The sequence below is a fragment of the Podarcis cretensis genome (assembly GCF_951804945.1).
Source record: "Podarcis cretensis genome assembly, chromosome: 1".
Classification (NCBI taxonomy): Eukaryota; Metazoa; Chordata; class Lepidosauria; order Squamata; family Lacertidae; genus Podarcis; species Podarcis cretensis.
In genome coordinates, this window is record NC_137170.1 from 121,315,960 (window position 1) to 121,341,882 (window position 25,923).

Consider the following 25,923-nt stretch of genomic DNA (forward strand, 5'->3'; position numbering starts at 1 on the left):
GAAGGAGCCAGCCTAACCACTCCTGGAATTCCATAATAAGGCAGCAGCCACAGAAAAGTCTCTCTCTCATATATCATCACCAATGCACTTCTGATATTGATGGAAAGTGGAACTTAGCACCCAGGCAAGTTCATATAAGGAGATATGATCTTTCAGACTATCATTGTTTCAAAGCCAGGAAACCACTGAGGTTGGATATCAGTTCTTATTTCTGAAGTAGCATTTAGGTTCATGTTGGTGAGCAGTTTTCCCCTTATATAATCTGAATTAGCTACTAGACAAACAAAAAGATTCCATTCCAGAAGCATACAGTTTTGAGGGGGAATAGTTACCCTTACGCTCCAACATTTCTCGAATGAAAACAGGGACGTCCCATTCCATAATGAGAATTTTACTACTTGTATCCCACACATCTTACTGAGTTGCCCCAGCCACTCTGGGCAGCTGCCAACATATATAAAAACATAATAAAACATTAAACATTAAACATTAAAAAACTTCCCTATACAGGATGTCCTTCAGATGGCTCGGGGATCGGATAACTCCATACCCTCCAACCTTTCTCCAATGAAAGTAGGGACATCCTAAGTAAAAGGGACATTCTGGGATCAAATCAGAAAGTGCGACAGCTTCTCTAAATCAGGGGCATCCCTGGAAAATAGGGATACTTGGAAGGTCTTGTTACCACCCCTTTAATTAGTTGCTTCCTAAAGTACCCAACCATGAAGCGTGAGTACCGTATCTTTTGCTCTATAAGATGCCCTTGACCATAAGACGCACCTAGTTTTTAGAGGAGGAAAACAAGAAAAGCCAGCAAGAGCCTCAGACACACTCACGCAGCGCAGCTTTTTAAAGATAGAGCGGCTCTTGCTGGCTTTTCCGGGAAGTGGGAGAAGGGACTGACGGGCTGCCCTCCATCCTTTCTCCCACCTCCCTGAAAAGCCAGAGCAAGCTGCGCAGCTATCGCTGAAGCCAGCAGGACAAGGGGCACTGTGCAACTCTCACTCTTGTTGTGCTGGCTTCAGCGATAGCTGCACAGCCTGCATTCGCTCCATAAGACACACACACACATTTCCCCTTACTTTTTAGGAGGAAAAAAATGTGTCTTATGGAGTGAAAAATACAGTGGTGCCCCGCAAGACGAATGCCTCGCAGGACGAAAAACGCGCTAGACGAAAGGGTTTTCCGTTTTGGAGGCGCTTCGCAAAACGAATTTCCCTATGGGCTTGCTTCGCATGATGAAATGTCTTGCGAGTTTTTCCGACTTTCCCCCCCTTTCCTCCCCCTTTTTCTAAGCTGCTAAGCCGCTTATCTGCTTATCCGCTAAGCTGATAAGCCGCTAAAAGCCGCTAAAAGCCGCTAAGCCGCTAATAGCGCTAATCCGCTAAGTCGTCAATGGGCTTGCTTCGCAAGACGAAAAAACCGCTAGACAAAGAGAATCGCAGAACGGATTCTTTTCGTCTTGCGAGGCACCACTGTACTGTACTATTCACCGCTGATGCTACTCAGTTTTGAGCAATTGAAAAGAGTAAAATTTGTATGTGTGTGTTGAGGTTTTCCCCAACAATATAATATAACAACAACAACAACAATTTATTATCTATACCCCACCCATCTGGCTGGGTTTCCCCAGCCAGTCTGGGCGGCTCCCAACAGAATAAAACATCAACCATTAAATACTTCCCTAAACAGGGCTGACTTCAGAGGTCTTCTAAAAGTCAGATATTTATTTCCTTGACATCTGATGGGAGGGTGTTCCACAGGGCGGGCGCCACTACCGAGAAGGCCCTCTGCCTGGTTCCCTGTAACTTCGCTTCTCGCAGTGAGAGAACCACCAGAAGGCTCTCAGAGTTGGACCTCAGTGTCCGGGCTGAATGATGAGGTTGGAGACGCTCCATAAAGCAGTATACAAATTTTATGAAATAGATAATAACAGCAATAAAGGGAAAAAAATTCCAAACTCAGTAACAGGAAAGCAGGCATGCACATTCAGAAGACCACTGACCTTTGGAGCTTGCTGTGTGGTGAAGGGGCACTGAAGGTGGACCTTGTCAAAGCAAAGTACAAAATCAGAGCACGGCCAGCACCACCACTATCCTCATAGAAAACACTGAACTGAGAATATAAATAAAATCAAGGCAGACATGGCAATTAATATTCTAGGCATCATTGTTTTATGCTTTACTAGGAAATTTTGTATCTATACACATACACAATCACAAACATACAGAATGGTTAAGCTGCCAGCATTTTCCCCTGGATTGCTAGGTTTCCCAGAGAAAAAAAATCACATTTTACTACATAGGCAGCAGCTGAGACAATGAAATATTTTGAAAGCGCAGACATTTATTGAATTGAAACTGAATTTATTACAAGGCTTGTCCTAGAAGGTATACGAAGTGCCTTAAAGTTAGGGAATCAAATGTATAGAGCACTGCAAAAAAAGGAGTAAGTTCCAAGAGGAAGAATTAATAATTCTCTTGTCATATATATACACCGTACTTTTCCGTGTATAAGACGAGGCTTTTCTTCTTCTGAAATTATGCCAAAAAGGGGATAGGGTCGTCTTATACACTGATAGTGCATCAGGGGGACTTAGGATTGGTTGCTGCCGTGACCCGGAGATTGTCAGCGGCTATTTGGAGTGTTATTGTTGGCTGTGGCAAGGGATGGTGTTGATTTGCTGTTGCTGTGGCAATTGGACGGATGATTGGTGCATTCTGCTAAGAAAAGCTCAGCAACTGTGGGGCACCCCCCCAAAGGAAACTCAATAACTCTGGGCAATCTCCTCCCATTTTCCTAATTTGGAGTCTGCCAAAATAGGGAGCGTCTTATACACAGGGGCGTGTTATACATGGAAAAATACAGTATATCTCTGGATGTCAGAGCAGCAAATTTAGATGCACGCATTAGATGGTACGTCTAGCAGCCCAGCTCACATTTGTGAATTGTGCAGACTACACAGGTTTGCTTTTTGTCTAGCTTACAAAGCTAGCCAATGGATACAAGCAGCACCTTTTTAAATGTTCCTAAATTTAAATGAACGGTAACCACTTGTTTCTCTCTGTCAGTCCAAAAATTAATACTAAAGGAGAGCAATGTCTTTCTACTGAGCACATTTGCTATAGTCTTAAAGCTGACAGCAATTTTGAATGCATTTAAGGTAAAATGGATAATTATTTTGCATCCTTTTTGGAGATGGGGATAACCTGACATTCATTTATTCATCCAATACAATGACTATCTTTCTTTTTATCCCACTAAGAGGAAAACCACAGTCAAGTAGAGCCTTGTTTGTTGGCACCGGGTGAGGAAATCCATTAGAATCCTAGAATTGTAGAGCTGGAAGGGACCCTGAGGATCATCTAGTCCAACCTCCTGCAGTGCAGGGATATGCAGCTGCCTCATACAGGGATCGGACCTGCAACCCTGGCATTATCAGCACCATGCTCTAACCCAGCCTTTCTCAACCTGTGGGTTCCCAGATATTGTTGAACTAAAATTCCCATCACCCCTAGCTAGCAAGGCCAGAGCTCAGGGATGATGGGAGTTGTAGTCCAACATCATCTGGGGACCCACAGGTCGAGAACTGCTGCTCTAACCCATGGGTAGGCAAACCAAGGCCCAGGGGCTAGATCCGGCCCAATCACCTTCTAAATCTGGCCCACAGATGGTCCAGGAACATGAGTAGAATGTGCCCTTTTATTAAAAATGCACCTCTGGGTTATTTGTGGGGCATAGGAATGCGTTCAATTTTTTCTCTCCAAAATGTAGTCCGGCCCCCCACAAAGTCTGAGGGACAATGGACCGGCCCCCTGCTGAAAAAGTTTGCTGACCCCTGCTCTAACCAACTGAGCTATCCAATGGGCAGCCTCCCTTCTGAGAGGTGATGTCTCTGCTTTTTAAGATGCAGTCTAGGTTTGTCATTGCTTTTCTCCCAAGAAGCAGGCATCTTTTAATTTCGTGACTGCTGTCACCATCTGCAGTGATCATGGAGCCCAAGAAAGTGACACCATTTCTTCCCCTTCTATTTGCCAGGAGGTGATGGGCCCAGTGGCCATGATCTTCGTTTTTTTGATGTTGAGCTTCAGACCATATTTTGCGCTCTCCTCTTTCACCCTCATTAAAAGGTTCTTTAATTCCTCCTCACTTTCTGCCATCAAGGTTGTGTCATCTGGTTCAATTCCAATGCCTAAGCCAATACCACTCACATTCTGTAACCAATAAAGTTGTGGCCTTAATTTGTCCATTAACCTAAACTACTGATGTCTATGTTATTCAATAAATGGGGGAGGGCTCGGGGCCTTGACACGCAAACACATGCTCATGTCATCTTTTGGAAAGAACTGAATAGCATATTTAAAAACAATACTAACTGCAGTCCTAGGCTACCTTTCCTGTGCCAACAAACCTTCTTACAGACAGACTAGATAACAACCCTCTTGGCGCATGGAGGGGATTTTCCCGATTTCTCTCTGCAGGAATTATTGCTCGAGAGATTTTAACTGTGAACATCAGCTATTTTCCAGTTCAGCTCAGTTTCTGACAGTTGTGAGGTAAAGGATAATTGCTGCAATCCTATGCACACTTCTCCTGGGAGTAAGCCCACCAAAAGCCGGAGGGATTTTCTTCTGAGAAAACACGTGATACACTGCACTAAAAAAAAAAAAAAAAAGGCACTACATGATGGAAAACAACTGGTCAACCAACTCAACCCTGAGTTTGAAGGGAGGCCCAATGAAAGCCCACTAAGTGTAATAAAAACTTCATATAATCCCAGACCCAGTTAATCTATATTTAATCAAGTTCGCTAATGTCCCACATCTGCAGACCAGTGTAGTTCACAAATGTTCCTTTGCCCATCTGTGGTTTAAGGCCTGCTCTTTGTGCACAAAGCATTGGCAACACGGCAAAATACAATTAATTTTTACAAGCTTTTTATCATATGGGCCAGACATGTAGAAGCAAGAAAAGCCCTTAAAGTTCTAAGGCAGGCACTATAGACTTTCAATTAACTTTACTCAATTCTTGGAAAATATACATTTTGATTTATCTATAAATGGAGACGTTATCATTGTAATAGCTTTGTTACTGGTCCATTATAATGGGGGGAAGGGGGGGAAGTCTGCAGTTATCTTTCAGCCAAGAAAGCATGCAATTCCAAACCTCCATTCCATTTTATTATGAGCAGAATTAATAAACTGTAAATAGCTTTGGAGTCGTTCTCCCCCCTCCCCGCTTTGATTATTCATGGAAATAAAAAAAAAGGAGAAGCATAAACTTAAGTGGAAGCATATTACATTTAAATGAATGTATACGATGCGTATCAGGCCACGGAATAAATTCTATACATACATCAATCACGTTGAGATTGGAATTCAAGTGGCACAGTAAAAAAAAAAAACCCCCGAACAATCTGTGATCTCTCTGAAAGTGCCATTTGCTAAAGAAGATGCTGTTAAACCAGCCTTCCCCAACTCAGTACCCTCCACATGCTTTAGACAACAAGTTCCATCAGTCCCAGGCAGCATAGCCAGGGATAATGGGAGTGATACCAGGCTGGGAAACGCCGTATTAAACCTTAACAGAAAAATAATAATTATGAATAGGCCACAGTCCTTCAAGATTTCCTTCTTCTGCTTATCAATACCTCTTCCATTTGCAGCAACACAACACTTCTGAGATCCTGCTTGCAGAATAGGCAGTGAAAGAGATGGGTGGGCACAGCGGTGGAGCAAGCCGATTCCGTGCCTGGGGTGGCGCTCATGCCCTGTGCCCAGGAGAGAGGCCAGCCGCCTGTGGGGTGGGGCCAGCTGGGGCAGGGCGCTCCACAGGCCTCCAAGAAGTGAGAGCCAGTGTGGTGTAGTGGTTAAGAGCAGTAGTCTCGTAATCTGGTGAACCGGGTTCACTTCCCCGCTCCTCCACATGCAGCTGCTGGGTGACCTTGGGCCAGTCACACTTCTCTGAAGTCTCTCAGCCCCACTCACCTCACAGAGTGTTTGTTGTGGGGGAGGAAGGGAAAGGAGAATGTTAGTCGCTTTGAGACTCCTTCGGGTAGAGATAAAGCGGGATATCAAATCCAAAATCATCTTCTTCTTCTTCCAAGACGTCAGCCTGCCCTACAGATAAGGGGGAGGCAGCGGGCAGACCATTTGGGGCAGCGCGGAGCCTGCGGGCGCCCAAGCCACCGTGTCACACCCAGGAGAGATGTGTGGCTTGTGTGTGCTGCAGGCCCCATGGTGAGTGCAGCCTGGCATTTTGTCACTCCCCTCAGTGGTGACACTTGGGGCAGCTCACCCTCACTGCACCCCCTTCCTCCGCCCCTGGGTGGTCAGGACTGGAGAAGTTGCTATGGCTTAGTCTCTTGTAGCGTTAAGAAGAAGAGAAGAGTTTGGATTTGATATCGCGCTTCATCAGTACCCGAAGGAGTCTCAAAGCAGCTAACATTCTCTTTTCCCTTCCTCCCCCACAACAAACACTCTGTGAGGTGAGTGAGGCTGAGACTTCAGAGAAGTGTGACTGGCCCAAGGTCACCCAGCGGCTGCATGTGGAGGAGCGGGCAAGCGAACCCGGTTCACCAGATTACGAGTCCGCTGCTCTTAACCACTACACCACACTGGTGGTCTCTTGGTTGCAACCAGTGGTGCAACTGGGACTGGAACTTAGACATGAAGCCCAGGAACCCGCAAATGGGACCCAGAGAATGGCAGGTGATGGGGGCACTTGCAAACAGATGGTGTTATGATTTAAGTGAGTTGAAATGGCAAGACTGCACACGCTTTTCTTACGTCAGGGTTGGCAAGCTGCATTTGCTTTTTTTTGCATTAATATATCAAAAATGTAGAAACAATTGTAACCCCCCCCATGAAGTCATGGGTCTAAAATTACCTAGCTGCACCACTGATTGCAACCTGACAGCTTTAACACTGTTGCCTTTACCGCCTGCTAGGGTGGCCCAATGCAAAGATAGACAGGACTCCTGCCCCCTTAATATTTGCACAGAAGAGGGAATTTTAGCAGCTTGCATGACCTGCTGAAATTCCCCCTGTTACATAACTGTTAAATGTGCAGGAGCTCTGTCCTCTTTTTTCATCAGGCCGTCCTATGCTCTGCCTGTAAGCTTCCTGTGGAAACAGAATGCAGGGCTAACTAGACCTTTTCCCTCATGCATTAAAAACCGTAAAGGACCCCTGGTTGGTTAAATCCAGTCAAAGGTGACTATGGGGTTGTGGTGCTCATCTTGCTTTCAGGCCAAGGGAGCTGGTGTTTGTACACAGACAGGTTTCGGGTCATGTGGCCAGCAATGGAACACCGTAATGGAAACCAGAGCGCACACAAACGCCATTTACCTTCCTGCCGCAGCAGTACCTATTTATCTGCTTGCACTGGTGTGCTTTCGAACTGCTAGATTTGGCAGGAGCTGGGGCAGAGCAACGGGAGCTCACTCTGTCGCTGGGATTCAAACTGCTGACCTTCTGATTGGCAAGGCCAAGAGGCTCAGTGGTTTAGACCACAGCACTACCCACATCCCTTCCTCGTGCATTAGAACTCTTTTCACACACTGATGAATTAACACACAGTTCAGTTCTAATTTGTGCTGCACAGTGCTATGTTTTCAGCTGTGAAACATCTTATCCGTTTCCCCTGAGAACCAAGTTCAGACCTAGACTGATTACTGTTGCTTTCTTTCTTTCCTGCTCATCTGTTACATTTATCTGGTCATGATAAATGCAAACACCTGGGGTGCTTGTGGTGTATCAAGCTAAAAATATCCCTGCTTCAGACTGGGGTCAGATGCACACAGTAGAACTACAGTGGTGCCTCGCAAGACGAAATTAATTCGTTCCGCGAGTTGCTTCGTCTTGCGATTTTTTCGTCTTGCGTGGATTCCCCGGGTATTAACGGCTTTAAGAAAAAGGAAGCAAACCCGCAAGACGTTTTCGTCTTGCGAAGCAAGCCCATAGGGAAATTCGTCTTGCGAAGCAACTCAAGAAACGAAAAACCCTTTCGTCTTGCGCGTTTTTCGTCTAGCGAGGCATTCGTCTTGCGGAGCACCACTGTAAAGGACTTTCAATGCACATTTCTTTTCCCAAAGAATCTCAGGAACTGTAATATCCTCCTGATAGAGCCATACTTCTCCAGGCCCTCAGCAAACTACAGTTCCCAAGATTCTCTGGGAGAAGCTTTAAATAAATGTGCATCCTAGCCCAGAACGGATCTCCAAATCTAAATGTAATTTTCCAGTGTGGAAATCCCAGGAGAGGTAGCTCTGCGGCATTTCACTCTGTTTTACTCACCTGCATATCCTTAGAGCTTAGGAGCACTAAATGATGCAACCAACCCAAAAGCAGGCCGATTGCTTCTTGTTCACGAGGAACAATGTGTTGCAATTTTTTTGCGACATTTGAAACACCATCTTCTCTCTTACATTTCAAAACAATAAATAAATGAACAATGGGCTCCTAGAACTAATATGTTTAATGTTATTGTAGAAGTTGTCACATTAGAATCTTACATTCACAGAACGAGTTTGCCTTTTTAATTTTGTTTACTGCTGCTTCAGTTCTGCTATTGTAAGACTGCAGTCCTGTAAACACTAACCTTGGAGCAAGTCTCGCTGAATCGAGTGGGTAAACATGCACTGTAAATAATATACTCACAAACAAACAAAATGTTTTCTGTGATGATGTCAACATGGTAGGGAGTACTTAAAAAACCCCCAGCACCTATCCAGAACGATATTTAGAAAATATATTTTGTTAGAGGCCATCCTTTTCAAAGTAATTCTTTGCTCTGTGATAGCACCACCTAGTGGTACATTCTCACACAGAATGGAGTTACTGGCTCCCTATCAGCTTAGAAAATGCAAAAATCCGCCCCCATGTATTTAACCAGTGGTATAATGAGGCCCTTTTTCTATTTTCCAAACTATCTATGCTGCACAGCAACAAAAAATGGTGCAATAAACTGAATTGCATCATCAGTTTTTATTATCTACTTATGTATGAAATCTCCATCCCACAGGGTTGGCCCAACTATTAGATAGAGTGAGGTGACTATCTCAGGCGGCTGATTTGGGGTGTCATGAAAGGGACAGCAAATTATTGTTGTTGTATATTTAATGGCAGGAAAGTGAGGAGGGAGGAGCTGGAAGAGCAGGGGAGCCCCTGGTCGCAGCAGTTCAGGGAGGTACGGAGTGGGAGGTGGGGCCGGCTAGGTATTGGGCACATGGTACAGGCAGTTAGTGACTGCGCCGCATGCCAGCCCCTCCTCCAACATGGGGAATTTCGGCTGTCCTATTAGCCAGCCCTCAGGACAGTGGCTGCTGTTGCTGAATGCCAGGTCTCATCCAGTAGACTGGGTTAAGGCCAAGAGACTTAAGATCAGTTCAGATGAGACTACAAGGGACTGTTAGTAGTTGGTTCCCTAGACTGGATAGGTAGGGTGCTGTCTGCTCTTAATGGGATCACACTCCCTCTGAAGGAGCGGGTTCTCATTCTGGGGCTACTCCTGGATCCATTGCTGTCGCTTGAGGTTCAGGTGGCCTTGGTGGCTTCCGTCAGCTTCGGCTGGTGGCCCAGCTGTGTCCTTATCTGGACAAGGATGGCCTAATTTTTGTTGTCTATGCTTTGGTATCCTCTAGGTTAGATTCCTGCACTGGAGAGCCAGTGTGGTGTAGTGGTTAAGAGCGGTGGACTCGTAATCTGGTGAACTGGGTTCGCTTCCCCGCTCCTCCATATGCAGCTGCTGGGTGACCTTAGACTTGTAATCTGGTGAACCGGGTTCGCGTCCCCGCTCCTCCATATGCAGCTGCTGGGTGACCTTAGGCTAGTCACACTTCTCTGAAGTCTCTCAGCCCCACTCACCTCACAGAGTGTTTGTTGTGGGGGAGGAAGGGAAAGGAGAATGTTAGCCGCTTTGAGACTCCTTGTGCCCTGGGGAGGCCACCTTGGTGCGACTAACACAGTGGTTTGGAATCACCCCTAGAGGTACACTCCATTGTCTCTCGAGACAGACAGATGCCAGCAACAACCAACAAGCACCATGTGAGCTTTGAAGCAACCAGAACTTCTAACCAGAGTGCAAATGGCAGAGGAAACTGAATATTCCCCACTGCCCTTGGCTCAAGATTGGCACAACCTTCACCATATCTATTTTATTTTATTTAAAAAAAATTATATGCTGTTTGATTGTAAAAAACAAAACCTCAAAGCAGTTTACAGTTTAGAAAACCATGGAAGCTGTAGCCTTCACAAAACTTCACAGACCTTTTAGTGCATGCTGATAATTTCAGTTGGGCATACATATAAGCCTTTAGCAAAGCTTACAACAGTAAAGGAAACCCATGTCTCTCACACATACCCCTTTGCAGGGGCAGGCATTGTTACGTGGGAAGCGGTCGGCCCCTCAATTTGAGGTGAAGGGGACAAATCCATCTACAGTGGTACCTTGGGTTACATACGCTTCAGGTTACAGACGCTTCAGGTTACAGACTCCGCTAACCCAGAAATAGTACCTCAGGTTAAGAACTTTGCTTCAGGATGAGAACAGAAATTGCGTGGCGGCAGTGGGAGGCCCCATTAGCTAAAGCGGTGCTTCAGGTTAAGAACAGTTTTAGGTTAAGAACGGACCTCCAGAACGAATTAAGTTCTTAACCCGAGGTAAGGTAAAGGTAAAGGTACCCCTGCCCGTACGGGCCAGTCTTGACAGACTCTGGGGTTGTGCGCCCATCTCACTCAAGAGGCCAGGGGCCAGCGCTGTCTGGAGACACTTCCGGGTCACGTGGCCAGCGTGACATCGCTGCTCTGGCGAGCCAGAGCCGCACACGGAAACACCGTTTACCTTCCCGCTGGTAAGCGGTCCCTATTTATCTACTTGCACCCGGAGGTGCTTTCGAACTGCTAGGTTGGCAGGCGCTGGGACCGAGCAGCGGGAGCGCACCCCGCCGCAGGGATTCGAACCGCCGACCTTTCGATCGGCAAGTCCTAGGCGCTGAGGCTTTAACCCACAGCGCCACCTGCGTCCTAACCCGAGGTACCACTGTACAAAATTTCTCCAGCAGGTTATTTCTCAGTCCCTTGCTGCATTCTCCATTATGTACCTGAGTTAATTATTTCAGACAAACTCATTGGCTATGCAATTCACTGAAGAAAGCATGCTAATCAGCTTTTAAAAAATGAAATAGGTTTGCAGCCCTATGAAAGTATTTGCGGTAGTCTGACAAGAGGGTCAGGCTCTAGCAACACAAATTAGAAAATCAACAGTCTGACATTAAGAAGGAAGTAGATTTATTGCAGAAAGGCATGATAATAAGCACAATACATTTCAAGCTATATCTAAGCTCTTCATCTGGGAAAAAAAATCTTAATCCAAAGAAACAAGCAAGACTCAACTGGCTCAGTTATATTTCACATACATCAGAGCTCTTGGGGTAAAAAACATCCTCTCTTGCTTCAATTACATTACATGTACTTCAGAGCTCTGAAACATCTCAGTCGTCTCAGTTATATTATGTGTAGTTCAGAGTTCTGAAGTGTGTGTAATGTTCAGGAACTGTTGAGACTTGTTTGCTTTTTTGGATTCATTCCTCCGCCCTAGAAACTTTCTACAATAAATCTGCTTTGCACACAGGAATTGATGGTCGATTTTCTGCTTTGCACCACAAATACTACAAGCCCTTTGGGTTAACTACACAGTTAAGAAAAATCTGGCAATACTTTGAAGATTTCTGTAAGCCCTGCATTGCTACAGCAGCAGCAGCCCTCAAATTCTATGGAAGAATCGGCATAACAAAGAGGCACCTGTCCTATCCAAACTGATATCCCCCAGCTTTCCTTGGCATCAACTGTTCTCAATGGGATTTCAGAAATGTGAAGGCTCCAACTGTGACAATGAAGACCGCCTTGAGAAATCTAGGGATGCATTCAGTTGATGCTGTCCTCTACCTTCTCCCAACACGTAGCAGGAAAGTGAAAATGTGTCTTCCTGCCTCACCTGTGAACCTGTCTTAATTTTGGCACCTCCAGATGCCCACGCACAGGCATAATGTCTGAACATGGAGTGCATGTGTGAAATCCAGGATGTGTAGACTCAAATCACGTGGTAGATAACAAGCAATTATAGCTCACCTGTACTGGCATTTGTGCAGTGACGTAGCGTGGGTTGTCAGCACCCGGGGCAAGGCAAGTAATTTGCGCCCCCTAACCCGCACGCCTGGCACCCCCCCCCCACAGTGGGCGGCGACCCGGCAGCTCGGATCGGATTCGCACAGCAGTGAGAGTGAGTGAGCCAGGTAGGGGCAGAGAGCTGCGAGTGCGAGCGCGCCCCCCCAAATGTTGTGCCCGGTGCGGACGGCCCCCCCTGCACCCCCCACGCTACGCCACTGCATTTGTGTATGCCCTAGGGTGACCAGGTGCAGAAAAGAGGGCAGGGCTCTCACTCTATTAAGAATAAGACACCTGGCTTGCAAGTAGTACATGTGAAAAGGATCTAGGGGTCTTAATAGACCACAAGGTGAACATGAGTCAACAGTGTGATGCAGCAGCAAGAAAAGCGAAGGCTATTCTAGGCTGCAACAACAGAAGTATCAAGTGGATCATGGGAAGTAATAGGTAACGGTAAAGGGGCCCCTGACCATTAGGTCCAGTCGTGACCGACTCTAGGGTTGCGGCGCTCATCTCGTTTTATTGGCTGAGGGAGTCGGCGTACAGCTTCTGGCGTCAAGTGGCCAGCATGACTAAGCCGCTTCTGGTGAACCAGAGCAGTGCACAGAAACGCCATTTACCTTTCCGCTGGAGCAGTACCTATTTATCTACTTGCACTTTGACGTGCTTTTGAACTGCTAGGTTGGCAGGAGCAGGGACTGAGCAATGGGAGCTCACCCCGTTGCAGGGATTCGAACCACCGACCTTCTGATTGGCAAGTCCTAGGCTCTGTGCTTTAACCCACAGCGCCAACTGCGTCCCACAGGTGTCCCTGTGTTCCACAACAGAAGTATCAAGTGGATCATGGGAAGTAATAGTCCAACTCTATTCTGCCCTGGTCAGACCACATCTGGAGTACTGTGTCCAGTTCTGGGCACCACAATTTAAGAAGTGTATTGATAAGCTGAAATGTGTGCAGAGGAGGGGGACCAAAATGACCAAGGGTCTGGAAACCAAGCCTTGTGAGGAACAGTTGAGGCAGTTTGGTATATTTAGCCTGGAAAAGAGGAGACTGAGAGGAGATACAATAGCCCTCTTCAAATAACTCAAGGGCTGTCAGCACGGAAGAGGGAGCAAGCTTGTTTTCTCCTGCTCTGGAGGGTAGGACGCAAACCAATGGATTCAAGTTGCAAGAAAGGAGATTCCGACTCAACATCAGGAAGAACTTTCTGACAGTAAGAGCTGTGCGATGGACTCCTTTTGGAGGTGTGGACTCTCCTTCTCGGAGTTTTTTAAGCAGCAGTTGAATGACCATATGCCATAGATGCTTTAGTTGAGATTCCTGCAGGGGGTTGGACTAGATGGCCATTAGGGTCTCTTCCAGCTCTACAATTCTATGATTCTATATTGCCATGAAAGCTACACCTGTTGAAAATCTGTTTTCTGCACAACTATTAAAGGCACAAGAGCTCTCCTTTTGCACCCAGCCACCCTGGCACATTGCGCATTGTCCCTGCAGAGAACACTGATGTCTAGCATGTCTGAAGAGGAACAGGCATAATCTCATGCCCCAAACATGTGCAGGAGGAGAACATGGAGGAAAATAAACTCTAAAACAGTTCTGGGAAAACGCTAGTATGCTATTTTCTTCAGCTTGTTTCAAAATATCTTGTGACATCTTCTGAACAGTGATCCTGAGATTGTCTATTAAACAACAAACACGTGAGATACCGTTCTCTCATAATCACAATTTCCTAGTAGGACTTGCCTCCATTACACTTCTCTAATCACAAGTGATTTACTTGGTCTTTTCAACTCATTAAAACAATGTCATGTTAGACCTACGAGCCATCATGTATTTTTACAAGTACCATATATCATTTCTATTATGCCACAGATAGGCTTTTACTGTGAAATGAACTATTTTTCTTCCATGCAGTGGTTACTGACAGACTCTGTTTGCTTCCAACAGTGAGCATATGTACAGGTTATCTTTATGTGGTGTGTGTTACAGAATCGTGCTGTCTAATCCACAGAGAGGAGAATTTTATTTTTTATTTTTGGCACACTCACAAGGAAGGGCTTCCCATTCACTTTCGTGTCCGAAAGAGCTCCATGGATGCATCAGGAACACACATGCTGAACTTTTTCCTAACACAGAAGTGAACTGACAAATTACTATTCACAGGGGATCTCTGCATGAGCATTGAAAGCAGAAATCCATCCTGCAATACAACATGGTAATGGACCTGAAATGGACCTCTGAACTTAAAAATGGAAAGCGTAACGCTGGTGGTCAACAAAAGAGGTTTAAAGACTCTCTCAAGGCAAATCTTAAAAAAATAGTATAAGCACCGACAACCGGGAACCACTGGCCTGCTAGCGCTCCAGTTGAAGAACAGCCTTTACCAAAGGTGTCATGGGCTTTGAAGATGCTCAAACTCAGGACGCAAGGGAGAAATGTGCTAAGAGGAAGGCAAACCCTCACTTTGATCAACTCCCTCCCGAAAATCTATGTCCCCACTGCGGAAGGACGTGTGGATCCAGAATTGGCCTCCACAGTCACTTACGGACTCACTGATAAAACCGTGTTTATGGAAGACAATCTTACTCGGCTTCGAGTGATCGCCAGAGAAGAAGAAGATAAGGAGTACCTGTTTTGGTTAAAGGACTTGAAAAGAGCTGCTGGAGAAGTCTGTTCTCTGAAGTCCTCAGGACCACCACTATGTCAGCAGGAAGGGTGTCTCTGTTCTTCTCAAGGAAGCCATAAGCATCGTACTGCACCTATACCATATTGGAGGTTAAAAGCAAAACCGGTCATTATAAAATTCTGCTATGTATTTAAAAGCTATAGTTATTTATTGTTTTATTTAAGGAATTTCTCACCTGCCCTTCATCACAAGGTCCCGGGGTGGGTTACAACCATATAATCTTGAAATCCATTTGAACAGGCACCCCCCAACTTGGCCCTCCAGATATTTTGGGACTACAACTCCCATCATCCCTAGCTAACAGAACCAGTGGTCATGGATGCTGGGAATTGTAGTCCCAAAACAGCTGGAGGGCCAAGTTTGGGGATGCCGGATTTAAAACAAACCAAGGAACGTACATAAAACAATAGAGGTGGCCCCACAAAAGCCACACAAATATCAAATGTCAAAAGCTAGTGTGTGTGTGTGTGTTCAGGTAGGTCAATAGCCAGCTGTAGGCTCAAAATGGATGCATTTCTTGCATGCATCCAAGAAAATGGGTATTTCTTGCCCCAGACCATGACAGTAGAGGTTAGAACATCCTCAAACACTGCTATCATGGTGTTTTGTTTCTTAAAAAAAGAGTTTGTAGATTTGTGAAATATGAACACATTTAAAACGTTAAAGAGAATCCGAAAGCACTTTAAGAGAAACTGGATCATATACTGCATTTGGACTTGTGTCAAGTTATATATAGCGCCTACCTTTCCAGCGTAGTGTTGAATGCCAAAACACAGCTCCACTCGCTTGGGTCTCCAGAAGTACTTGCATCGTAAATTATCTTCAAATTTATCTAACCGTTTAAAGAAGAGGAAACATAATTACTAGTCCATTCTCTGAACCACAGACGGGCCTTGGCAATTATGTGTGGATGCTTCCTGCCCACATATCCAAACTATGTTGTTTTTCTTTGCAGTAATGGCGGCAGCCCACACTTCTTTCCTTGACATCTCTCACGACTCTTTTGTTCTTTCTTTCTGTTTGCTTTGAAAAGGAATTATCCTAGCAAACTAACAGGTAAGTCACTTTCCCCTCGCATTTCTGTCACCCTCCTACCACTTCCCAGCTATTTATGGAAAGCTACAGGAGGACTGCCAGCAGAGATTGCCAATGTCCATCTTATTTTGCCTTACTTTTTTCTTTACAAAGCAAAGCTACAACATTTAGGATCTATCTCTAGAACTACTCACAGCCCTACTACAAGCCACAAGTATAAGATTCTGGAAATTCAGAGAGTCAGTAGTCGGTGATGCCTGAAGGGAGATGTGCTGGTCCTGGGGGCTAACTGAGAGGCGAGGTCCGAGTCCAGTCCGAGGTCGAGGGTGCAGTATGGAGGCAGTCCATCAAAGCTGAAGCTGGGTCCAAGGCAGGGAGTCGGGGGAGGTCAGGAGTTCCGGCAGAAAAGCAGGACAGGGTGCAGGCAGGAACAGGCTACCAACAATGTTGCTCTTGGGACTGGGGCTGGCCGGCTTTTATCTTCCCCGAGGCATAGGGCAGCCCCGATCCTCTGGTGACTCGCCTCTCCTGGCCTGGAGGCGAGCACTCCTCCTGCGGGAACTTAGTTCCCTCCGCCTCTCTGCCCTGAGCCTCTGCAGCTCAGAAGAGGCTGGAGGGTTACCGGACCCAGAGGCAACCTCAGCTTCCTCTGACGGGGCTGAGAGTGGAGCACCTGCAGGCAATGGGTCCTCCATCACCTCAGGAGCCAGAGCAGACTCAGCTGGTGCCTACACCTGAGGACCCAGCACAGGTGAGGACCCTTCAGGCTCAAGCCCCAGCCCCGGCTCAGCTGGTTCTGGAGGCGGGGAATCCTGTGCAGGCTGGGATTCCTCAGGTTCAGCCTCTGAATTTGATTCCCAGGCCATCACAGGAGAAGGTGTGTTGTCCTTGGGTTGGGTTGGTTTTTTTTTGCCAAAGTCCCTTGCTAAGCTTGAGCAAGGCCTGTAAAACAAGGTTGTCAACACTTGTGGTGGTGGGGATGCTGACACATCATGGGGCTTGTGGGTTCAGGAGCAAACCCCAGACTGGATTGGTGTGGGGGAAAGCCAGGGGAAAGAGCACTGGTGTTGATGCTACAGGATTAAGTCCCTGCATAAGAAAGCAGGGTCCAGCACAAAACCAAACGTTCAGGGTAAAGAAATAAAACTGGTGTGGCCCCTTGTTCTTCTAGACCTGACATGACTACAGGTCCTTCTCCCCCACTCTTGGTCAACTAGTTAACATATTATAAAAACTGTGAAACTTCACAGTATTTTTCAAGCTTTAGGGACAATTCCAACATCTTTAATGTCACTTTGTTTCCCTAGAAAGAGTCCTGATTTTTTAAGCCTTACAGTAGTACCTGGAATCCCAAACACCTTGGTACTCGGACATTTTGGCTTCCAAATGCCGCAAACCTGGGAGTGAGTGTTCTGGTTTGTAAATGTTCTTTGGAACCCCAATGTCTGACAGGGCTTCCATGGCCTCTGATTGGCTGCAGGAGCTTCTGCAGCCAATCAGAAGCCACAATTTGGTTTCTGAACTTTTTGGAAGTTGAATGGACTTCTGGAATGGATTCTGTTTGACTTCCAAGGTACGACTGTATTAGGTTTTCAACTGACCAGTGTACAATTATAACCAGAGCTGGAGTCCAGCAATATCTAGGCAGTACCACCTTGGCTCTCCCTGCTATGTTGCAGTCACTACAGAAGTCCTGGCAGATTGGTCAGTATTATCATCCCCATTGTACTGATGGTGGCAGTGGTGGGATTAAGGCAGAGAAAAAGAATGACTTCTCTAAGGCCCAGTTCATTGAATACATGCCAAAGATTAAAATAAAACTGCAAATAATTGTTTCACAATTCAGTCCTTTTAACGCCTATGCTGCTGTAGTTGCATTAAGGATGGCAAGACAGTTTATGGAAGGGGAGAGGCCTTTAAAGCTTAGAATAGCCAGATGTTTCACAAACTTGGCCTTTGAAGCTTAGAATGGCCAGATGTTTCACAAAGATCAAACTTTCTTAATTCTGCCAGCTTTATTGAATAATTTTGCCATGTCATATGCAACTGCATTAATTTTTTTCACCTGACATTTATTTCATATTTGATATACAGTTAGGTTTAGGACAACAGTAGACTAACATATATAGGGTAAGGTCAAAAAAAGTCAGCTTAGACATTAGCAGAAATAGCACCAGTGTCTATTTTCCTGCTATCACCACTGAAGCAGGAAGTCTAAGTAGAAAACAGAATTTGTTGTCCCAATATTAGCAGATGTCTAGGGTGGGCTGCACAAATTTCCCAGTGTTTGACCAGCTGGCACAAATTCAGTAGCAACAAACAGTTTTTGTTTAATTAGTAGGGAGCCAGCCAAAGCCAACAGAGTAAACAAGTAGCCAAAAATAATATCAATAAATCTCTGTGCTGCTCTCACAAATCCATTCCTGAATCACACAACCATTTTTGATCCAGAGGAGTCACTGCAAAGTGATCCACTTTTCACATTGCAAAATAGTTTCAGAGCTACTCTCAAATAAGCTCTGTATATTCAATTTTCATGGGAAATGCTGATTTTCTAACATTTTATTTTCTGGATGCGGCAAACAGCAGTTGGGCCCTCAAGGAGATGCTTTCACATGATCATGTCGTTTTCGGCAATGGCGACATGAATCACCCCATGTTTTTTCTTTAACTCACTATTTCCAACGCAATGGTCTGGTCAGAGATAACCATTCACATCCAGAGATGCTGCTGGACAAGCAGAATGAACTTCCACTGGTGGGGTAAGGTAAAGGTAAAGGGATCCCTGACCATTAGGTCCAGTCGTAACCGACTCTGGGGTTGCGGCGCTCATCTCACTTTATTGGCCAGCGTACAGCTTCCAGGTCATGTGGCCAGCATGACTAAGCCACTTCTGGCAAACCAGAGCAGCGCACAGAAACGCCGTTTACCTTCCTGACGGAGCGGTACTTATTTATCTACTTGCACTTTGACGTGCTTTCGAACTGCTAGGTTAGCAGGAGCAGGGACCAAGCAACGGGAGCTCACCCCGTCGTGGGGATTTGAACTGCCGACCTTCTGATCCGCAAGCCCTAGGCTCTGTGGTTTAACCCACAGTGCCATCCGCGTCCCCTGCCTTTTTTTGATTCTCTTTTCCTGCTATAGTCAGGGAAGGGATATCGTTTTTATTTGTTCCTATACTTTTTTTACAGACTGCTGTTTAAAAATTTGTGTGAATGTTTTGAGAGCTGCAGCATGAAAAGAAATAAACTGGTACAAGCGTGCAAGTCCCCTAACCCCCAGGAATAGGTTTTCAGGAGGGAAAGGGAAGCGAGAAGATGGAAAGTTCTGTTGTATCAGAAGAGTTCTGCTCCAAAAGATATATACACAAATAAAGCTGTACTCGATGGAAGAAAGGATATATGATTTCTGACATGATTGAGAATCGTAGAGCCAGAGACGGAGAACTTTAAAGCGTTCAAATCGAGATGTGGAAAATATGGAAACAACAAGGAGAGGCAGGATTGAGATTTGGAGATATGCTTCAAGGTCCAGACTATGGGAAGTCCTGAAAAATTAATAATTATAATTTGGATGATAATTTGGTCTTTTTTTTAATTTTAGTTTTTTATTTTAATTGGATTATGATTTGATATGTTAATTGGATGTTTTTTATTGGAAAATTAATAAAAACGATTTAACAGAAGAAGAGTTCTGCTCCATTCATGGGACAGAAGGTAGGATCCAAGCCAATGACACCAGAAACGCCTATGGGTCTTCAAGGTGAGCTAATATTAACAGTGCTCATAGTAGATAACAGACCCCTATCAATTAAAACCCAAACTGAAAATCAGTGATCTGTATGGAGAAAATTCCAATTGGCAAAGCTCATGAAGAGCACATGGGGACTTAATAGGCTGACCAAAGCAACAGAAATTTAATACACGGTCATGAGTTAAAGCAATATGAAAATATCTATGGCCTTCTTTCTCTCTCCCCATCCCCCCCCCCCGCAAGTATATATAAAATCACAGTTGAGGATTGCTGGACATGGCGTACCGACTAATGTAAGGTCTGTTGCCTGGGGAAATCGGCTTTCTTCATCAAGCAGAGAAAGTAGCCCCATTGGTTTCTGGAGGAACGTGTCTAGGAGTGGCCTGTTGTCTTCATAGTCAACCATAGGAGCATCAATTCCTTCATTCTGATATTCCATCTAAAGGAAGATTTATGAAAGTCAGCAAATTTAAATGTCACCTCTAACAGCTGTCTCTTCTCGCCCAGTGTGATTTATTTACAAAGGTGACAACAGAGCAAGGCAAACCACTGCAACACACATTTTATCAGATGTTTAAAGGTAAAGGGACCCCTGACCATTAGGTCCAGTCGTGGCCGACTCTGGGGTTGCGGCGCTCATCTCGCTTTACAGGCCAAGGGAGCTGGCGTACAGCTTCCGGGTCACGTGGCCAGCATGACTAAGCCGCTTCTCGCAAGCCAAAGCAGTGCACGGAAACGCCGTTTACCTTCCCGCCAGAGTGGTACCTATTTATCTACTTGCACTTTGACATACTTTCGAACTGCTAGGTTGGCAGGAGCTGGGACAGAGCAACGGGAGCTCACCCCGTCATGGGGATTCGAACTGCTGACTTTCTGATCAGCAAGTCCTAGGCTCTGTGGCTTAACCCACAGTGCCACCCGCGTCCCTTAAATGAAGGTAAATCCGCTCTTTTCCAGGCATCTTGCAGACATTTCCGCCCCATGGTTAATTTCCATATAATTAAAGCTTATACAACACTCATATTGTTGAAATATCGCAGAGATCAGTCGTGCTTGTGTTGTGCCCAGCAATGGCATTCTGTTTTCACAAACACTACATGTGAAACCTGCTACAATGGGCCAAGCCCAAATCGTTGGGGTCCAAGTTGTAGGATAAGCAGCTGTATATAACAAGCGTTCTGAAGATTAATGAATGAATGAAGGGGTTGAGACCATAGAGTAGGCTTAGCTAGGTCACCTTGGGAGGAAGGGTTATCAGACCTTTGTTCTTCCCATTCTACCAGGTGAACCTAACCAGTAAGGAAGTCTATGAAGAATGCTCCAAACTCAGACTGTGTGGCTTAAGCAAGCTATCTTTCTGCTTCTATACAAATAATTTAGAAACATTTACCACTTTGGAACCTGAGTTTCCCTACCTGTGTTTTTTATTACTGCTGCATGGAAAAGCACATGAATCTGACCTTCAAAGAGTTTGTAAGTAAATGATTTTTAACTTACAAACGTGTGGTCTCTTTCTATGCTAAGGGAAGAGGGGAACTTTGGAAGCAACTTAAACAGGGGTGATTTAAAGGTCCAACAGCCTATATTTCCAATACTTTACTTTGCTGCATATTATTTTGTGATTTTAAATCTCTGCTGGGGTTCTCTCACCAAAGAGTACTTGCCCCAAACCTGGATCCAGACATCTAGGGAATTCTCCTTTTATTATACACCATCTCTTTTATCTTTAACCAAATAAAAATACCAACACAAATTTCATTAGTCACCTTATTGCTTTTCTCTTAAGTTTATATGGGAAGCCCCCCAAGCAATATTTATCTCTCAAGATATACCCAATATCACTCTAACCATTTATAAAGGAGGAGATGAATTCGGAAGTTCTAGTCGTCTCCTATGGTTCACTCCTCTCACAAGCCCCAGGGTTTAGCCTAGAGACATTGATACAGAGCTAGCCAATGGTAATTAAATAAACCTTGCCTGCTCAAGTGCAAAGATGTGCTGATTGAAATAAAACTGGATCTGCTCATTTGCAATGTTTATGCACAGCTGTTCAAAAGAGTTCCTTGTGAAGTTCTCGAATCCGAAAATATCCAGTATACCAACATTCATTCCGCTTTCGGCATTGCTGGGTAGAAAAATATACAAAATTCATAACTGAAACACCATTGGAAACCAGCTTTATAAATGCAAATTCAGCCCTAGTATCTGTTTTATATTTTAATTGTGTTCAATTTATTGCTTTGAAAACTATTGAAAGGTATGACACTAAATAAAATAATTTTGGAAAAAGTTGTGCAAGACTCTCGGCATTGAAAAGATATAGGAAGAATGCCTTGGCAGAAATGCAAATCGCGTTTTGCACTCCCTGAAAGTGCAAAACTATAGTTATTCATTGCACACAAAGTCCTTGCATTCAAGCCTGTGTGAACTGGTCCACTAGATTATATAATTAAATGTTTCCATATACCCATAAAATAATTGTACAGCACAATTCCTTATTTATCAATAGCTCACTAAATGCCATTTTATTATTTTGGGGATCTTAATGCAATTGGCATAATTCACTTACCTTGCAGTCCACCACACAGCTAAGCTTTGTATATGAGCTGCTAAATCAGCTTAGGTAGTTTTTAGCGACAGTTTTAAGTGTGAGCGCATCATGTTAAACGTTTTGTACGCTATAGCCTTATCACTAAAAGGACTTCAGTAGCTTTTCACCATAAAACAGACAAACTTTAAAAACATCGCTTTGTGATGTATTTTCAAAGAGCTGAAGGGATTTTAACCCCACACTGATCCCCATTGACCTACTTGGTTAAATCCTAGCCAACTCTTCGAAAACACTGGAGTTAACGTCCTGGAAACAAAAAATGCAGAATCACAGCACGGAGGCCATTTAGAGGCATTATCTAAAACAAACAGTAAATTCCTCCCCGTAAAATAAAAAGAAATATATAGACACAGAAGACTCCACCAGCACACACGCTGCTTGTTGATGTGTGAACTTGCCATATATTTTTATCAGGCTGCAGCAGGGTATTAATGCGATTTACGATCCAGCTGAAGAGTCGGCCATAAAGTGCCTTTGACATGGCATCCCGTACATCGGCTGCTTTGTCTACAGTGTTTGTCCGGATAATAGTCTCGCCTCGTGTCACAACGCAGTGAGAGGTGAGAGCTTCCTGGAGTTCCTCTGAGCCAATACTCAACAGGGCAGCGGCTGAAAGAGGACACATAGACATGTCGGGATGAGATGGGAGCTGTTGGCCTTGGCAGACATCTTGTGTGAAATGGGTCTTTTCTTATGCATATTCTACTACTGCAGGGCTGGCTAACCTGTGGCCGTTGCTGGACTCCATTTCCCATCAGCCCCAGCCAGCACGGCTAACTGTCAGGAATGATGGGAGTCGTAGTCCGACAACACCTAGAAGGCCACAGGTTCCCCATCCCTGCCCTACAAAAGTCCTCTGAAGTACAATTCCCGCAAATATTTACCATTATCTAAGGCTTCGGCATTGGGCACTTCGCTTTTATCCGTTTGATGTTGTGAGGAAATGGCGGCAAATTCAATATTTCCTGTATTTAAGATCCCAGCCAGAATTCGGTACACTGAGTGCACTTCCTGCAAACAACAGGAAGGGCAAGAACTCTTCAGAAGTCAGAACTCTAAGCGTCAGCAGACTTCAGACTCAACACTTCAAAGCCCACCCACACTCTGCAGCTGGAGGATGTAACCGGTGGCGTAGTGTGGGAGGGCCAGAGGGGCAGTGGCCCCGGGTGCAAAATTCTGAGAGGGGTGCAACCAGGCACCCTGACAGGCTCCCTCAGCATGGATGAATTCCTGCCGCCTTCTGGAGCAAGACAAGTATCTTTGCGGCAGCAGATTGAAAAGTCACTACTTACCTCATCTGTAAACCCTATGATCCTGAAGCAATGCTGAATTGCGTCAAACTGTGTCCCATAGGATTCTTTACTAATAATGTCATGCATCACCCTTCCTGTGTCATTATCAATATACCTAAATAAAAAGAGATAAGATTCATTCTTCATTCCTGAAAAGGAAGGTGTTGATACTGGAGGCTGTCTAGAAGTCAAACCCAACAGGTACAGAAGTCCTTCTTGGGAACTCTACATTTGTAAGATCATTGGAAATTTGCAGTAAATAAAACACTCTGCACGCACTCTCAGATTCATCCTTGGAGAGCTGAACCACAAAACTGAAAAGGGGTTTGGGAGCTGAGCCTTGTGCTCAGATTAAGCCTTGATGAAAGCTTGATTTCAATTAAATTGAACTCAGGAGGTTGTACCCAATGGTATATTTGCACTAGTGAAAAGCACTTCTACTTGTGCAAGGCATGGCGCCCAATTTTCACTGACCTCCCTACACCATCAGCTGCAGTCCTCTTGCAACATATTTAAAATTATTCTGGGAGGTCTCTCGCTAAATTGTTAGTCAAAAATTTGAAGGAAGAGGGAAAAATGGAGTTAGAACAAAATATGGAGATTGAAGTCCATAAAAAGGTCAAGTATTTAGGGATTTGGTTAACATCAAGAAACATAAACCTATTTAAAAACAATTATGAAAAATTTTGGCTTGAGGTACCTCAAGATACCTGGAGATGCTGGAATTGAACATAGGACCTTCTGCATGCAGAATAGGCTTATCCACTGATCTACAGCCCTTCCCAAAAGGCTGATAGACACACACTTGAAACAGCAAGTGTCTTGCTGGTTTTCACTGAAAGCAAGGCTACAAACAGCAAGTTGGGGGATAGGCGAAACCTGCTTTCCCTTCCTTTCCTCACAAAACTAGATCGAAAAGTTTTAGCCACTAATAACATTGTTGAAAACTGCTTTTCTTACTCCCATATATGTGAATGACTCTTTCACTACGGTGAAGAGAAAAGCACTGCATCTGGGGTGAAATGAAAACCTATCTTCCTCTTCTGACACTGCGTAGCCTCACCGGGATTCAACATAACCCTATGTGCAAACTGAGAGAGAGAGAGGGGGGGGTTATCTCCTCTCTGCCTATCCTATAATGTTCAGCAAACTGGCCACTGTAGTTGTCCAAAGAGTTGCCATGATGCTGTTATTTTGAAATGGGTATTTCTAGACAATAAAACCAGACAAGTTCATAAAGTTAATGTAGAAAACAACAACAACACACACTTGAAAGTTGACACAATGGAATACGTAAATGCAACTCTGTCCTTATAGGCCAATTTCCCAAGTAATAATAATGTACAGATTTAAAAACAATTCATTTGGGTTTATTTGCATAATGTTAACACGTACCATTAACTCTGCAACCAACTATTTTGGAAAACAAAGCAGAAGCAATTCAAGAGAGTGAAAAAAAAGCTCTTAGTTTTATTTTTGATTCACATAGTTAAAAGGGTGGGGAATCAGTTTAGCCCAGCAGCCCAGATCTCGACCTCTTCTACCTGCCATGAGCAAACTTGACAGGTGGGAAGGACCAGCCACTTGTCAATCATCTGGGGTCACGGCGATTTCAGGTGACTGACATCAATCACATTTCAAAGGAGGACATTGAAGCACAACCTTATTTGAAGATGCTCTCCAAGTATTAGGCAAAATGGATCCCTTCAGGCAACTATCAGCTGATGGTCATTTAGGGGGAGAAGTCTCTTCAGTTGGGAGAATATTCTTAAAATTGTGGAATTGGAAAGGACCCCATGGCTTGGCCAAAACAGCATCGCAGGTCAAATTCCCATCTTATCTATCCGCTTTTACACATGAGAGGCTGACAAAGGTTCCTTAAGGGTTGGGGAAGGGTTAATGAATATTCTAACTCAAGCATCAAGCTGGAGGCAACAGCTAATCAATAGCTAATTACAACTGGTATTAAAATCAAATTAGTAATGGGTTACCTGGGAGGCTTTTTCTCAGGCAGCTTATATTCAAAGAGTTTTTTCTGGTGATAAAGGCCAGCATATATATAATAAAATATGTGGAAGTTTTTCTCCCCTCTGTTAAAGAGAAAAAAAAGTTACTTTGATGGCTTATATAGTAACGTATTAAATATGTCATACCTCTATACCCAACACTTTTATTACACGTGCAAACGTCTGTATATTACATATACCTACATCCATTGTGCATATGCCTATTCTCACAACTGCACTGTTTCTCTTGGGACAGCATTCCACAAATAGGAGGACACCTGTGAAAAGTTCTTCTCAGGTTGCTACTCTCTGCACCTCCCTCAGATGAGGAACATGGAGAATTGCCTCTGATGCAGACTATAGGATCTGGGC

The 25,923-nt window shown here is 44.7% G+C and overlaps 1 protein-coding gene across 1 annotated transcript in view; it reads right to left on the reverse strand.

Annotated features, from left to right (window-relative positions):
- The window catches only part of MYO3B (myosin IIIB), a 294,124-nt gene that overhangs the window by 122,624 nt on the left and 145,577 nt on the right, over positions 1–25,923 (reverse strand). Inside the window, exons 16-23 of the mRNA XM_079981556.1 lie at positions 25,537–25,635; positions 23,546–23,660; positions 23,138–23,264; positions 22,652–22,862; positions 21,620–21,767; positions 19,928–20,081; positions 15,598–15,686; positions 14,798–14,927 (exon numbers count right to left, since the gene is read on the reverse strand). Of these exons, the coding sequence (XP_079837682.1) occupies positions 14,798–14,927; positions 15,598–15,686; positions 19,928–20,081; positions 21,620–21,767; positions 22,652–22,862; positions 23,138–23,264; positions 23,546–23,660; positions 25,537–25,635 (1,073 nt within the window). The remainder of the gene's footprint in view (positions 1–14,797; positions 14,928–15,597; positions 15,687–19,927; positions 20,082–21,619; positions 21,768–22,651; positions 22,863–23,137; positions 23,265–23,545; positions 23,661–25,536; positions 25,636–25,923) is intronic.